The 15,575-nt window shown below is 36.9% G+C and overlaps 1 protein-coding gene across 1 annotated transcript; it reads left to right on the top strand.

Moving 5' to 3' along the window:
• Positions 1 to 5,793: 5,793 nt before the first annotated feature.
• Positions 5,794 to 6,726, top strand: LOC123602639 (olfactory receptor 4C11). The gene has a single exon (XM_045487099.1). The coding sequence runs from the start codon at positions 5,794 to 5,796 to the stop codon at positions 6,724 to 6,726; it is 933 nt and encodes a 310-aa protein (XP_045343055.1).
• The last annotated feature ends 8,849 nt before the right edge of the window (positions 6,727 to 15,575 follow it).

Raw genomic sequence — 15,575 nt, 5'->3', positions numbered from 1 at the left:
GATGGGGAGTGGGAGGGAGGGGAGGGTGGGTGATGGGTATTGAGGAGGGCACCTTTTGGGATGAGCACTGGGTGTTGTATGGAAACCAATTTGACAATAAATTTCATATAATAAAAAAAAATGATTACGATACTGTAATATAGTACCAAATAATAAAGAAAATACAACATATAAGAAAAATAAACAAATTGACCAGCACTTACCTTTGAAAATCTTCGTGCCTGGTGTGAGGGTAATAAGAGAGTGGAGAATTATTACGCAGGATGACTTTCACTATCAGTAACAAAATCACTGCTATCTATTGGCTCAATGGAATCTTCTTCTGCATCTTTTGCTAGCACGGATGTTAACTGTAATACAATATTAATAAGCACTTGTCATATACTGTATTTGCTATAACTGTCAAAAAGACAGCAGAGGAAAGGGTCTGTATCTGCAGGCAGCCTGACCTAGAAGGAAGCAAAGGATTCCTCAGCTTACTCTTCTATAGAAAAGCAAAGGACTGTCCATAGATGCTTTGAAGTGACAAAGAATATACTAGTTCCAGTTGTGGGCACCTTCCAACCTCCTGAAAAATCATTGATTTCTACCAAACACTGTGGCCTGAGACCAAGCATCTGAGCATGGGAGATGATCACCCACAATCCCACAGTGAGAGACAGAGAGAGAGACAGAAGAACCATTGGCTCAGTTGTGATCATGTCATGTTAGGCATGATGTAGTACTTGTATTGCAAGACATCACTCGTTTATCAAGTTAAAATTTTATTAGAAATATTTGCTTGTCTTGCAGAACACTCACAGAACAAGTTACTCGCAATCCAAGGTTTTACTGTGCTTTGTTTTTAACTAATGCCATTTTTCTTCTCCAGAACCCCATCCAGCATGCCACCTTACACTCCATTGTCAATGTCTTCTTCAGCACTTCCAGACAGTGACAGTTCCTCCAACTGTTCTCTTATTTACTTATTTCAAGTATAACTAACATACAGTTTCATACTTTATTATATATTAGTTTCAGGTGTGTAATACAACGATTCAACAGTTCTACACCTTCCTCAGTGCTGATCATGATAAGTGAATGCTTAACTTTTCTTTTTTTCTTTCTTTCTTTTTTTTTTTTTTTGGTGAACTTGACGTTTTGAGAACTAGCCAGACATTTTATATAAAAACTTTCATTTGGGGTTTGTCTGATATTTTACTCAAGATTAGACTGGTGTTGTGGGTTATGGGGAGAGAGGTCACAGAGGAAAAGTGCCATGTTCATCACTTCGTACAAGTGAGTATATACTTTCAATGGGACTCATCGCTGTTGATGTTAACCTTGATCACCTAGTTGAGTTCGTGTTTGTCACATTTCTTCTCCTTATAAATTTACCTCCCCATCCTGCCCCATTCCACAATGTGCCTTTTGGAAGGATTGAGAGTTATCCTATGACTCTTTGAGCACAGGGTACCTACATAATCATTAGGAATTCTTTTTTATGGGAGATTTGTCTATTACCCCCTATTTATTAGCTATTTATTTCATTGCTACATCAATATGAACTCATGAATTTTTAATACTATGAGTTATATTTCAATTCAGTGTCATTTATTTTGTTGCTCAATTATTTTTCCTGCTTTTGGCACTAGGGGCTATTTCAGTTTGCTCCTGTGTCCCCTTGGCATGTTGTCATCACAGCGTGAGTGTACGTGTGTGTGTGCATTAGCACTTTCTTACTTTCTAGCATTACAAGGTATTCCAGTTCATCTTGTACATTCCCTACCCCATACCTAGAATCAGCCATTTCTTTAAGAAGTCCCAGTTCATTTTCTTGGATAATGGAATCAGGAACCACGTCTTGGACACTGGATTATAGATATTTTTTTCTTATTCCAGTCAAAAGATGACATTTATGATTCAAATAAACAGCTTTAACTGCAAGAATATATCACCTTTTTTCTCGTAATCTAATTATATTAAATATTAAGTTCTTTATCACATCTAGTTCATGCTTCTTAATTAAAAGGGAAGGGACACTTTAGGGAATGACCTTCCCCAGACTCTATCATCATTCATATTTAAATACTACCATAGGAAAAGGAAAAGAGAAGCATTTCCCAGTCAAAATTCCGTGTGACCGTGGATTTCAGAAAGTGTGGGATAAATCGGAGACCGATTTTGTCTTCTAGCATGCAGGTAAGAACCTGAGTCTTAGTGACATTGAAGAGATCCTGGTTCCAGATAATCAGACAGAACTTTAGAAACACTTTTTTTTGTTCTTTTTAATTCTCATTTGAGTAAAGAGTGGCCAAATTACCTTGTGAAGAAAACAGAACAACTGAACGTCCTAACCTTTACATAAGCTCTTATCAAAACCAGTAAGATTTTGTGTTGGGAATTAACTTAGTTGTATTTAATACTCAGGGAAAATTAATCTGATCAATGCCACAGTATGCATCTAATACATAAAAGCCATTTGTGGGAAGGAAAGAAAGTTTGGTGAATTTTCTGGAAGTACTTTACAATCTAAGCTGAGAAGATGGAAATAAAATAAATGCACAGCAGCTCCTGACATAGAGATAGTCAATTGGAAATAACATTTTTTGAGTGTTCCAGTAAATGCTCCATGGAGATGATGGCTTTATTTTGGATGGAGTAGGCTTCCCTTTTCAGTGGTAACTGAGTATTTAATAGGACCAAACACTATTGGGTTGTATCAGTAGGAAATTCTCTTAATTATTCCATTCACTCAAAGAATACTTATTAACTATATACATTTTTTCTAGGTGCTTAAATCCAGAAGCGAACAGATACAAATTACCTACCTTATGTTGCTTCATTCTAATGTAAGTCACTCTTATATTTATTTTTATGTGGACTATACAAATGTTTCAGTCTCTATCTCTATCAGATAGATGATAGATAGATGATAGAGGATGATGATAGATATATACATATATAGATGATAGATAATGGATGATGATGATGATGATGATGATGATGATATAGATAGATAGATAGATGATAGATAAGTAGATGATAGATAGATAGATAGATAGATAGATGATTGGTAGATAGATATAAAGAGATATAGATATAGATGATACAGATAGATTATAGATTAGATAGATAGATAGATAGATAGATAGATAGATAGACAGACATAGGTATAGATAGGATAGATATATGATAGATAGATGATAGATAGATAGATAGATAGAGATATAGATAGATAGATAGATAGATAGATAGAGATGATAGATGATAGATAGATAGATAGAGATGATAGATAGATAATAGGTATCTTTTTATAATACTTAATCGTTAGAAACCACAAACAAGTTTTCATTACTGTTTGCTGAAGTGTTTGACCAGGAGCATATCTGGCAAACTCCTAAGACTTCAGGAGCACATGTAGCGAATGGCAGTGTGGTGGTGCATGATGGGGTAAAGAGCCTTAAGTTCAGAACTGTCCCTATAGCCGAATCACCCTCTTACTCAGACTCCTCAATCTTACTCTAGCTCTAAGAATCTTGCTGTCCCCACAGCCTACATCAGAAGACAGTTGTTATGAATGAATCATATGCCAATGTGAATAACAAACCATCTACTAAGGTGTTTAAAAGCTTTATTTTTAATGCAACATGATTATAACATATTATCACTCACCAAAGACAATATTTTAAAAGGAAGGTCATCCCCCTAACTGTGTTACCAAGAATGCAATTTCCCCACCCTGAGGCCACATATATTATGCTATTTTGGTACTCTCTCAAATACAATTAGTTGATATGAGTCTATGCGTGTGTGATATTGTTAATAAAAATATTACTGTCCTCAGCAGACAGTCTTGAACTCTTTTACTTTACAGCATATTTTAGAAATCATTGCATATTGTGTTGACAATGTCATTTTTTATCAGCGATTGCATAAAATACCATTCCCTGATTCATTTGGCTCCATTGTGAGAGGCATTGAAGTTGTTTCTTACCGTTTGCCAACATGGAAAAGGCTGCTATGATTATCTTTGAACCCATGAGTGGGATTATCTGCAGCAAACAGAATCACCAGACCTATGTGTAGGTGCAGTTGAAATTAGCATCCATGTTGAAAATCACTCCCTGAGAGATTGCACCCACTTAAACTCCTACCAAAAATGTATGGGGTTGATTGTTTCCCATATCGTTTTCAGCACTGTTTGTTAAAAGACATTCATCAAAAAGGTCATTTTGTTAATCTGATAGTTGAAAAGATATATAACTGGAATTTAAATTTGAATGTATTTAACTATGAGTGACATTGAGTATCTTTTCCCATGCTTCATTATTTTTAATAAGAAGAGTTCCTTTTGAAATCAGCTCTTTTGCCCATTATTCATTTGTGCTGTGTTTTTAAAGATTGACCTCTGAAACCCATTTATATTTGAGAAAACTATGCTTTGTCCCGAATATATGTTGTAAATATACTTAAACGATTTGGCACCTTCTAATTATCTTTTAATTGTGCTATTGTGTGATGAGAATAAAAAAGGATTTTTCCATTGTTTGGTATATATAAGGAAATATTTGTTTCCTTCCTGTCTCTATCTTCTCTTACTGAAGTCTGGGTATGGGACACTCAAGAATATAGATTCCAAGAATTCTTTTGAAAAGTTTCAACTATGATTTGGAGCTTCCTTAGCTAATTTTCCAAATCCCTGGTAATTAAGATAACATGACATTTGAAAAAATATTTTGATTTATGCCAAATGTTCTCTATTTATCCTTAATTTCATTCTCAATCTCTCCTGTGTCTCAAGAAAATTGGGCAGCCTGAGTGACTAAGTCGGTTAAGCGTCTGACTCTTGATCTCGACTCAGGTCATGATTTCACACTTCGTGAGTTTGAGCCCTGCGTCCTGCTCTGCACTGACAGCACAGAGCCTGCTTGGGATTCTGTCTCTCCCTTTCTCTTTGCCCGCCCCTCCTACCTCAAAATAAGTTTAAAAAAAACTTAAAAAAAATAATAATTAAAAAAAGAATATATGCTAAAAGACCCATAAAAATTCTGAATGAAGGGACAACATAATATAGTATAATTATTGTATAACTGTAAAAGTACAAAGTTTAATGATAGATACCAAATTGAGAACTGTAAGCAACTAGAAATTATTGAGAGGTAAAGTAACAGGAAATAAATTTAGTCAAGGTAACAGATTAAAATAAGTTTCACAATTGAGTGGACCAATTGATTGAATGATCACTGCTAAGACTGTCTCTCTCTCTCTCCTCTCTCTCTCTCTCTCTCTCTCTCTCTCTCTGTGTGTGTGTGTTTAGGTTTTTGTTAAGGAAAACACTCTCAGTGTTTCTACATCATTCCTTCAATGTTCAGAATGTTTACTAGAAAAGACTTTATAACTGAACTACCAGGTTCAAGTAATAGGAAAGTACAGCATATAAATCATGCATGAGTTGTCTCCATTTTGCAACATTCTATTCTCATAGGTCCTTGTTGTAAACTAAAGAAAGACATTCAGCTCAAAAAGATACCCTCTCATAACAAATCCCCTAAATTAATGTTTATTATGCCTGAAGAATCAGGTACTCTTTCATTATCGACATATTTCATCGTTTCCATAAGCAGTCAGGTGAATAGATTGTGAATATTGGGATTTCCACTTTATTCAAAAGAAAACGAGGGATTACCCATTGGTAAGTGAACCTTCCATGATCAAGCATATAGATTTGACCTCCAAATGGAGAATTCATTTCATACTTTTTTTCTTTGCAGATCCTTTCTAAACTGCGCTTTCTCCAGTTTGCCTGAAATTATGCAGCAAAACAACAGCGTAACTGAGTTTATACTATTAGGATTGACCCAAGATCCTATGAGACAGAAAGTGGTATTTGTAATCTTCTTCATTTTTTATGTGGGAACTGTGGTAGGGAATTTGCTTATTATTGTGACCATCAAGTCCAGCCGGACACTTGAGAGCCCCATGTACTTTTTCCTATTTTATTTGTCCCTTGCTGATTCCTGTTTTTCAACTTCCACAGCCCCCAGACTAATTGTGGATGCACTCTCTGCAAAAAAAATCATCTCGTACAATGAGTGTATGACTCAAGTCTTTTCACTACATTTATTTGGCTGCATGGAGATCTTTGTCCTCATCCTCATGGCCGTTGATCGCTACGTGGCCATCTGTAAGCCCTTACGTTACCCAACCATCATGAGCCGGCAGGTCTGCACCATCCTGATTGTTCTTGCATGGATAGGGTCTTTTATACATTCTATAGCCCAGATTATCCTGGCCTTGAGATTGCCTTTCTGTGGACCCAATTTGATTGATCATTACTGCTGTGATTTGCAGCCCTTGCTGAAACTTGCTTGCATGGACACTTACGTGATCAACACGCTGTTGGTGTCTAACAGCGGGGCCATTTGCTCAAGCAGTTTTGTGATACTGATGATCTCATACATTGTCATCTTGCATTCACTGAGAAACCACAGTGCAGAAGGGAAGAAAAAAGCTCTCTCTACTTGCACTTCCCACATCATTGTAGTAGTCTTATTCTTTGGTCCATGTATATTTATTTATACACGCCCCCCAACCACTTTCCCCATGGATAAGATGGTGGCCGTATTTTATACTATTGGGACACCATTTCTCAACCCACTCATCTACACACTGAGAAATGTAGAAGTGAAAAATGCCATGAAAAAGCTATGGCATCTCAAAATTACCTCAGAAAACAAAAAATGAATCGAAGGTTTTGGTTGATTATTTAATCTGTACAGATAGCAAAGCTGATAGTGTATGTTCCTACTTCCCCAATGTTCTCTAATATAATCCATCTGATTTCCTTACTTTTCTCAGTACTTCTGCCCACAAGCTAGTAGCTTCTTTCATATTGCCATCCTGGTTCTTTCTTTTCCTGAGAGCTCAATTCTAACATTGGCAATCGTGAAATATTCCCCACATCTCAGTCTACACTCTGGTTTGATAAGAAGAAAGATATTGACACAATCACAACTGTTCAAACAGTGAGCATTCATAAAGTATAGCCTGTTCTCTATGACTTGTAATTCTGACTATAGCACATTTCAGATAGGATATCCTGTTTTGTCTTGAACACTTTCAGAGAAAAGGAATTAACTTTGTGTGTCAAGAAGTTCTTTTAATTCTATCATTAGTTTCACTTTTAAAAGTTCCACGTTAGTGAACCAAAGCCAAATATATATATATATATATATATATATATATATATATATATATATGTGTGTGTGTATATATATATATATATAATAATTTTTCTTGTTTTTTTTTGACTATTAAGATAACGGAGGCATTATGTGTGAGATTTTTTAAATGTAGTGTTACAAAGGCCTTGAGATATTCTGCTAGTTTGTATGATTGGTATATAGGAATTACAACAAGAGAAATCTATAACTCTAAGAGGGAAAGAAGTAAAATAATATATGTTGTCAAGATGGAATAAATATTTCAAAATACACATGAGATACAACATATTTTTTGAGATTGAAGTACAGAAAGGTAATGCCTAGCTTGAAGGAAAAAAATGGATGATATTATTTCATTTAAAGTTGTATTGTGTCAATGGAATAAAAGAAAGTACCAGAGGCATTCAGAAATACTCACTAGACTTGTCTCTAGTTAATAGAGGTAGAGAGAACCCACTTTTGCAGCAGGAAGCCTCTTTAGTTCTCTATTTGTTCTTCCCTAGTAAAGGAGTAGTATGGATTCTCAAGTTAGGACTGCCAATAGAATTTCGATGCCCATAGTGGGCAGAGCAGATTAGCAGATGTGCCTTTATTATTTGCATGCCAAAGTTTATATCATGAAGCTTTAAGATTCATTGATTACAGAGAATACAATAATTCAAAGGGATACATGCACCCCAAATTTTATAGCAGCATTATCTTCAATAACCAAACTATGGAAACAACCCAATTGTCTATCGACCGATGAATGAGTACAGAAGATCTGGTACACATACACAATGGACTATTATCCAGCCATCAAAAAGAATGAAATCTTGCCATTTGCAAAAACATGAATGAAACTAGAGAGTATTATGCTAAGTGAAATAGGTCAGTCAGAGAAAGAGAAATACCATGACTTCGCTCATATGTAGAATTTAAGAAATAAAGCAAACCAGTATGGGGGGGAAAGAGAGAGAGAGACAGAAGAAAAAAAAGAAAAAGAAAAAAAAAAAGAAACAGACTCTTAACTATAGAGAACAGAGTGATGGTTACCAGAGGGGAGGTCAGTGGAGGGAATGTCAATGGGTAAAACAGGTGATGGGGATTCAGAAGGGCACTTGTTGTGATGAGCGTGAGTGCTGTATGGAAGTGTTGAATCACTATATTGTCCACCTGAAACTAATACTATGCCGTATGTTAAATAACTGGAATTTAAATAAAAACTTTAAAAAACAAACAAATAATACAATTTGTTGATTTCAGTGTATTAAAGTGTATCACATCCTTGGTAACTATTACAAGATTCCATTTTATTTTGGGGGCACCTGGGAGGCTTAGTTGGTTGAGCATCCAACTCTTGATTTCAGCTCAGGTCATGATAACACGGTTCGTGGGCTGAACCTCACCTTGGGCTCTGTGTTGACTGTACAGAGCCTGCTTGGGACTCTCTCTCTCTCTCTGCCCTTCCCCCACTTGCGCTTTCTCTCTCCTCTCTCTCTCTCTCTCTCTCAAAATACATACATAAACTTAAAAAAATTCCGTTTCACTTTTAACGCTGTTCATTATTTAACTGGGAACCCTTTCCAACACTAATATTTTATTCCTGTCAAAGATTATTTTAAAACAAATTCAGTAAAATAACAAGTTTTCAGTGTTCTCACTGCTTTTTGCTTTCTGAGGTATTATGAAGCTTCATGACTGCACTAGTGGTCCCAAAATTGGCATGTTGACATACAAAGATTATATATATTTAAGTGGTACAAGTTGATTTTTTGATACGCATATAATGTGAAAAGATCACCACAATCAAACTAATTAGCACATATGTCTTTTCTATATAGTTACCATTGTGTGTGTGTGTGTGTGTGTGTGTGTGTGTAAGAAGATTTAGTGTAAGATCTATCCTTTTTGCAATTTCAAGTATACATTATGGTATTGTTAACTACAGTAACCATGCAATATAGTAGATCTGTGGAATTTATTCATTCTGCATAACTGAAACCTTGTACCCTTTGGCCAACATCTCCCCATTTCTCCCAATGCCATTCTACTCTCTGCTTCTGTGAATTGAACTATATCATTTCCACACATAAGTGAGATCATGCAGTATTTCTCTGTGTCTTTCTTGTTTCGCTTAGCATCAAGGCCTCCAGCTCCATCCATGTTATGCAAATGGTAGAAATTTCCCCTTTTTAAAGTCTGAATAATATATATCACACATTTTCTATATTGATTCATCACTCAGGGATGAGGTTGTACCACACCTTGGCTATTGTAAATAATGGTGCAATGAACCTAGGAATGCAGATAGCCCTTCACAATCATGATTTCAGATCCTGTGGATATATACCCAACGTGGAATTGATGGATGGTAGTTCTATTTTTAATATTTTGAGGAACCTCCATACTATTTTCCATAATGGCTGTACCAATCTACACAGCCATCAATGGTCCACAGGGGATCCCTTTTCACCACATAGTCAGCAACATTTCTTATCTCTTGTCTTTTTGATAATAGTCATTCTAAGAGATATCAAATGACATATATTATGATTCTGATTTGCATTTCCCTGATGAATTGTGATGTCAAACACATTTTGATGTACCTGGTGGTCATGTGCATGTCTTTGGAAAAATATCTATTCAGACCCTCTGAAATCAGGGAACATGAAGGTCCATGGGAAATCTCCACAACTTCTAGTCAATGTACCTGTGAACCTAAAACTGCTATAAAAAAATAAAGCCTATTATTTAAAAAAGAAGATGTTAAAAGAAGGTAAAATTGAATAATAGATGAAAATCATCTACTCAATTAGCTCAAAATAATATAGAAAAGAAATAAAATAAGTTATAAAGGGGACAAAAAAGTAAACTCCAATAAGATGAACTTATTCCAAAAAAATTAACAATTACATTAAATGCAAATACATTGCTCTTGAAAGACAGAGTTGTCAGGATAGACAGAATAGTCTCTAGCAAAGAAAAGTAATGGACTAATGACACACACCTCAATATGATGAATCTAAGAACAAAGAGACCATACACTATGAGTAAATGCTATGATTCAATTTACATGAAGCTATAGAATAGGTACAAAACACTAAACATTGAAACAGAGTGATATAGGGGGGTGGGAGGGAGGGGAGGATGGGTGATGGTTATTGAGGAGGGCACCTGTTGGGATGAGCACTGGGTGTTGTATGGAAACCAATTTGACAATAAATTTCATATTAAAAAAAAAAGAAACAGTAATACAAACGAGGACAGTAGTTACATCTGGGCGAATTAACTGAAGAAGAACATGACAGAACTTTCTGGATTAATAAAAGTATTCTAGATCTTTAATTTGTTTTTTTTTTTTTTTAATGTTTATTTCTGAGGCAGAGAGAGACAAAGCATGAGTGGGGGAGGGGCAGAGAGATAGAGGGAGACCTAGAATCTGAAGCAGGCTCCAGGCTCTGGGCTGTCAGCACAGAGCCCGATGTGGGGCTTGAACTCATAAACTGTGAGATCATGACCTGAGCCGAAGTCGGTCGCTCAACCGACTGAGCCACCCAGGCACCCCAATCTTGAATTTGTTAATGGCTATGTGAGTACATACATTTACCAAAACTTATCAGACTGTATACTTAAAAGGTTTTCATTTCATTGTATGTAAAATTCATCTCATGAAAAGAATTGTATTATCAAAAAAAAAAAATCAATCAATATCTCTAAGTCCTACATCCCCCCACCCGAAGTGCCTATCAAATCTAGTGAAAATTTCTACAGGAAAAACAGCAGAACAGTGATGGTTATTAAGAATTTAATTCCCATGAGTGGAAGATATAAAATATTTTATTAGAAATTAATACATAATAGTGACTTTGAAAGATGCATTGGCTTCACCAAACTAAAAACCTTTTGTACTGAAAATTATGTCATCAACAAAGTGAGAGCCAACCCACAGAGTAGAAGAAAATACTTGTGTCTGATAAGAAATTTGTTTTCAGACTATATAAATAACTCCTACCCCTTAATAATAAAAAGATAATAACTCAGCTTAAAACTTGGTAAAATATCTGAATAAACATATCGCCACAGAAAGTATACAAATGGCTGAAGGCACCTGAAAAGATGTTTAACACCTTTGGTTAATAGGAAATGCAAACCTCAGCCATAATGCGATACCACTTTATACCCACTAGGACATCTAGAATCAAAGAAGACAGAAAATAACAAGTGTTAGCAAGGATGTGGAGAAACTGGAGGTCTCATAAATTGCCAGTAGGATTGTAAACTGGTGCAGCCACTTTGCAAAGCCACTTGGCGTTCCTTAAAAGTTTTAAACATGTATCAACAATGATCTAGCAATTCTACTTTTAGGAGACATTAAACATATATCCACACAGAAACTTGTACGCCAGGGTCCATAGGAGCACTATTCCTAAAAGCTGAAATTGAGAAACATTCTACATGTCAATCAACGGATGGATGAATTATATATTCATAAGATGGAGTTTTATTCATCAACAAAGAGGAAAGAAATACTGATACTTGCCACAGCGTGGATGACACTTATGCTAAGAACATTATGCTAAGTGAAAGAAACAAGTTACAAAAGATAACAAAGCATATAATTCCTTTCATATGCAATGTCTAGACAAGCAGATCTATAGTGGAAGTGGATTAGTGCTTTCTGGGGACTGCTGATGATGGTGAGGGAGAGGAATAAGAAGTGACTGTGAATGGGACAAAGCTGCTTTTCAGGTGGCAGAGATGTTGTAAAATTAGATAGTGTTGATTGTCTCACAGTCTTCTATATTAACAGCTATTAAATTATATACTTTAAATAAGTGAATTGTATACTATGTGGATTATACCTCAATAAAGCTATTAAAAACAGATACTGTTATTACAAATTTATTTCCCATAAATAGAAGGTATATAAATGACCTATTAAAAATCAGTGCATAACAATGACTTTGGATCTCTATTATGATTAAGTGTTTAAATGGTGAGCACTGTATTTGATCTTTTAATTTGTATAATTCATACAGAATGACTCTGAGAAATTGTATTATTGAGAAATCAATAGCATGTGGAACACGAAAAGACCAGATGGGGCACCCAGGTTTTTCAACCGGTTGAGCGTCCAACTTCAGCTCAGGTCATGATCTCATGGTTCGTGAGTTCAAGCCCCACATTGGGCTCACTGCTGTCAGCACGGAGCCTGCTTCAGATCCTCTGTCCCCCTCTGCCTGTGCTCCTTCCCCGCTCATGCTCTCTCTCTCTCTCTCTTTCTCTCTCTCAAAGGGGTGTAGGTGGGAGCCAAACATTATAGTCAGAAGATCTTGACAGGTTCAGCTTTAACTGGACAGCTCCAAATTTCTGCCTTCATAAAAATGAGATATTGCTCTCCCTTTGAATATCTCCATTTGCAAAGGTGGATGGATCTTTATGGGCATTATGCTAAGTAAGTCAAACATAGGGACACCTGGGTGGCTCGGTCAGTTAGGCATCTGACTCAGCTCAGGTCATGATCTTGCTGTTAGTGAGTTCGAGCCCCTCATCAGGCTCTCTTGTCAGCACAGAACCCACTTCAGATCATCTGTCCTCTCCTCTCTCTCTGTCCCTCCCAGGTAATTCTCTTTCTCTCTCTCTCTCTCTCTTTCTCTCAAAATAAATAAATAAATAATGACTTAAAAAATAAGTCAAGCATAGAAAGACAAATACCATATGATTTCACTTATCTGTGGAATCTTAAAAAACAAATCAATAAACTGAACTTGTAGAAACAGAGAAGAGATTGGTGCTTGCCAGAGTGGGGGATAGGGAGGCCGGGTGAAATGGGTGAAGGTGGCAAAAAGGAAGGAACTTATAGGTATAAAATAAACAAATATTACATATGGGAATGTAATGTATGTACAACATAGTGTCTACAGTTAATAACACTCTATTCTTTATTTGAAAATCGCAAAAGGTAGCTCTTAAAAGTTTTCATCATTGGGGCGCCTGGGTGGCGCAGTCGGTTAAGCGTCCGACTTCAGCCAGGTCACGATCTCGCGGTCCGGGAGTTCGAGCCCCGCGTCAGGCTCTGGGCTGATGGCTCAGAGCCTGGAACCTGTTTCCGATTCTGTGTCTCCCTCTCTCTCTGCCCCTCCCCCGTTCATGCTCTGTCTCTCTCTGTCCCAAAAATAAAAAATAAACGTTTAAAAAAAAAAAAAAAGTTTTCATCACAAGAAAAAAATATAACTATGTGTGGTGATGGATGCTAACTAGACTATTATGGCGATCATCTTGCACTATTGAATTTATGCAATATTAAATCATTAGGTTGTACAGCTGAGACCCATAGTAATGTTATTTGCTAGTTATAGCTCAATTAAAAAAAAAGTGGAATCTATCTCTCCATGCTTTTATCTGGACTAAACGTGTGTGACACAGATAACCTTTAACCACATGAGAAGAATGTGGCAAAAGTGATTTCGATTGATCCCTAAAGGTTGGCTTGAGAGGTCTTGAAACTTTTACTTTTGTGAAACAACCATTGCCCTAAAACAACTGTGGTATATATGGTAGAGCCCAATCTACGCTCCTGGAGAATGAATGAGAACTGGCATATCTGAGCCAATTGCTGAATGTGTGAATGAGGCCATCTTGGACCAGGTACTCCATTCAAACTCCATTTGCACCATTCAGAGTGTTTCCAGGTGAAGCGAGAAGAAGGACCACCCAGCTGAATCCAACCCCAACTGCAGAATCATAATCAAATAGATTGCTTTTATGCTTTTAAGTCTTTAAGTTTTGGTTTTGCAATTTAAAACCACTAATTTGGGGATTAAACTTTGTGGCTGTAAACCACGAATTTCTGGCCTAGTGTTTGCCAGTCTGTAGCAATAGATAACTGACACACCTCCTAAGTTCACACAAGGCAGAAAGCAGTAGATAAAGACTGTGAAGTGTGGGGGGACTGTCACATGGATAGAGTTCTTAAGACTCCGGTGGTCTGGGAGACACAGAGATTCCCTCAGTTGAAACAGAAAGTGTTTTCTATTCACATCTCTTACCAGTAGGAAAGAGACACAGTATTTTATGGGCCTTTAAATTCGGGAAGTGACATATACTGTATGTGAGGGTGCATTCCAAATCTTTTATCATGTGACTCTAAAGATGATTAGTTTTCAGGAGGATCCACTGACAAGGGCAAAGCAGGAAAGAGTCAAGTCCCTTTGGGGTGGAAGTGGATGTCACCTGAGCAGTCACGCAACTGAGAGCTAACAGCTGAGTGTGAGGTGCATCAAGCAAGATTCCCAGATTGTTATGTCACCCAGGGTCCTGAAATTCTCTTGCCTGTAGCCCGAGATGCCTTAACAATGGCCTGCATTTTATTATGATATTAAGAGACCATAGACCAAGAAATTTCTGGAAACTGTTCTCCATCTTTAGGTCGTTTGTGGGCCTGACGTGACAGGACTTTGGATGTGAGCCACATGGATGTGAGCACTTCTGAAATCCTACCCGCGGACATTTCCTATTGCTGCTGAGGTAGAAGAGACTGTGTGACGTGATTGGAACCTAAATACACCCAGTGGCTTTCCCACAAAGCTCGCCTCCTGCTCTGAATGCCCCCGCTGCCAGTTCGGACTCTTCCTTTTCCCACAGCTGCCGGAAGAGTCCAGTGACATGGCCAGACTGCAGTGCAAATGGCCCACTGTGGGGTGAACTTTTGCCAGTGGGAAAGGGAAGCCAATGGCTACATTCTCCCCCTTTGTGGCTATTTACAGATTGGAAAAGGAATATACAGTCTCCCTTAAAAGGTCCAGTGAGGTCAAAAAATCCACTGTGCAAGTCGATACACTCCATCTAAGAGTAGAAACAAGTAAGGGTCTGGAATATTGGACGTTATATGCAAAAGGAAGCAGGAGGTTTGATGAGTAGGAAGGAAAAAGAAAGACCAGCAAGAATGAGGAGAAAGAAAGAGTAAGGAACAGGAGAGGAATAAGAAAGAATATTAGTGGTCAAGAGTCAATGTTAATGGCTTACACTCAAAAAGTAAAAGACTGAAAGCCTGCAGTACGTTTGTCCCAGGTATGAGCTAGAAGTAAACTTCCCACCAATTTCTCCAGAAATCAGCAGAGATTCAATTAAAAAGAAAAACAGTGAACCCCAGTGACACTATTGAATCAACTATTTTCCCATCAAATAGAACTTTCAAAGGAGTAGAATTAAAATTCAATAAATAACCCCCAAATCGATATTTTAGCATATGTGTTACATTAAGTATTTAATACCTTTGTATAGTTAAACATATTAATCCCATGAACAAGATATCAATCATACACGGTTACTTGTGCTTACTGAAATGCTTTGGATTAGTGGCAGGGTCCTAAATGCGACAACTGACTG

Source organism: Leopardus geoffroyi, chromosome D1 (assembly GCF_018350155.1).
Source record: "Leopardus geoffroyi isolate Oge1 chromosome D1, O.geoffroyi_Oge1_pat1.0, whole genome shotgun sequence".
In the NCBI taxonomy this organism is placed as follows: domain Eukaryota; kingdom Metazoa; phylum Chordata; class Mammalia; order Carnivora; family Felidae; genus Leopardus; species Leopardus geoffroyi.
This window is presented reverse-complemented; position numbering and strand designations above follow the sequence as displayed.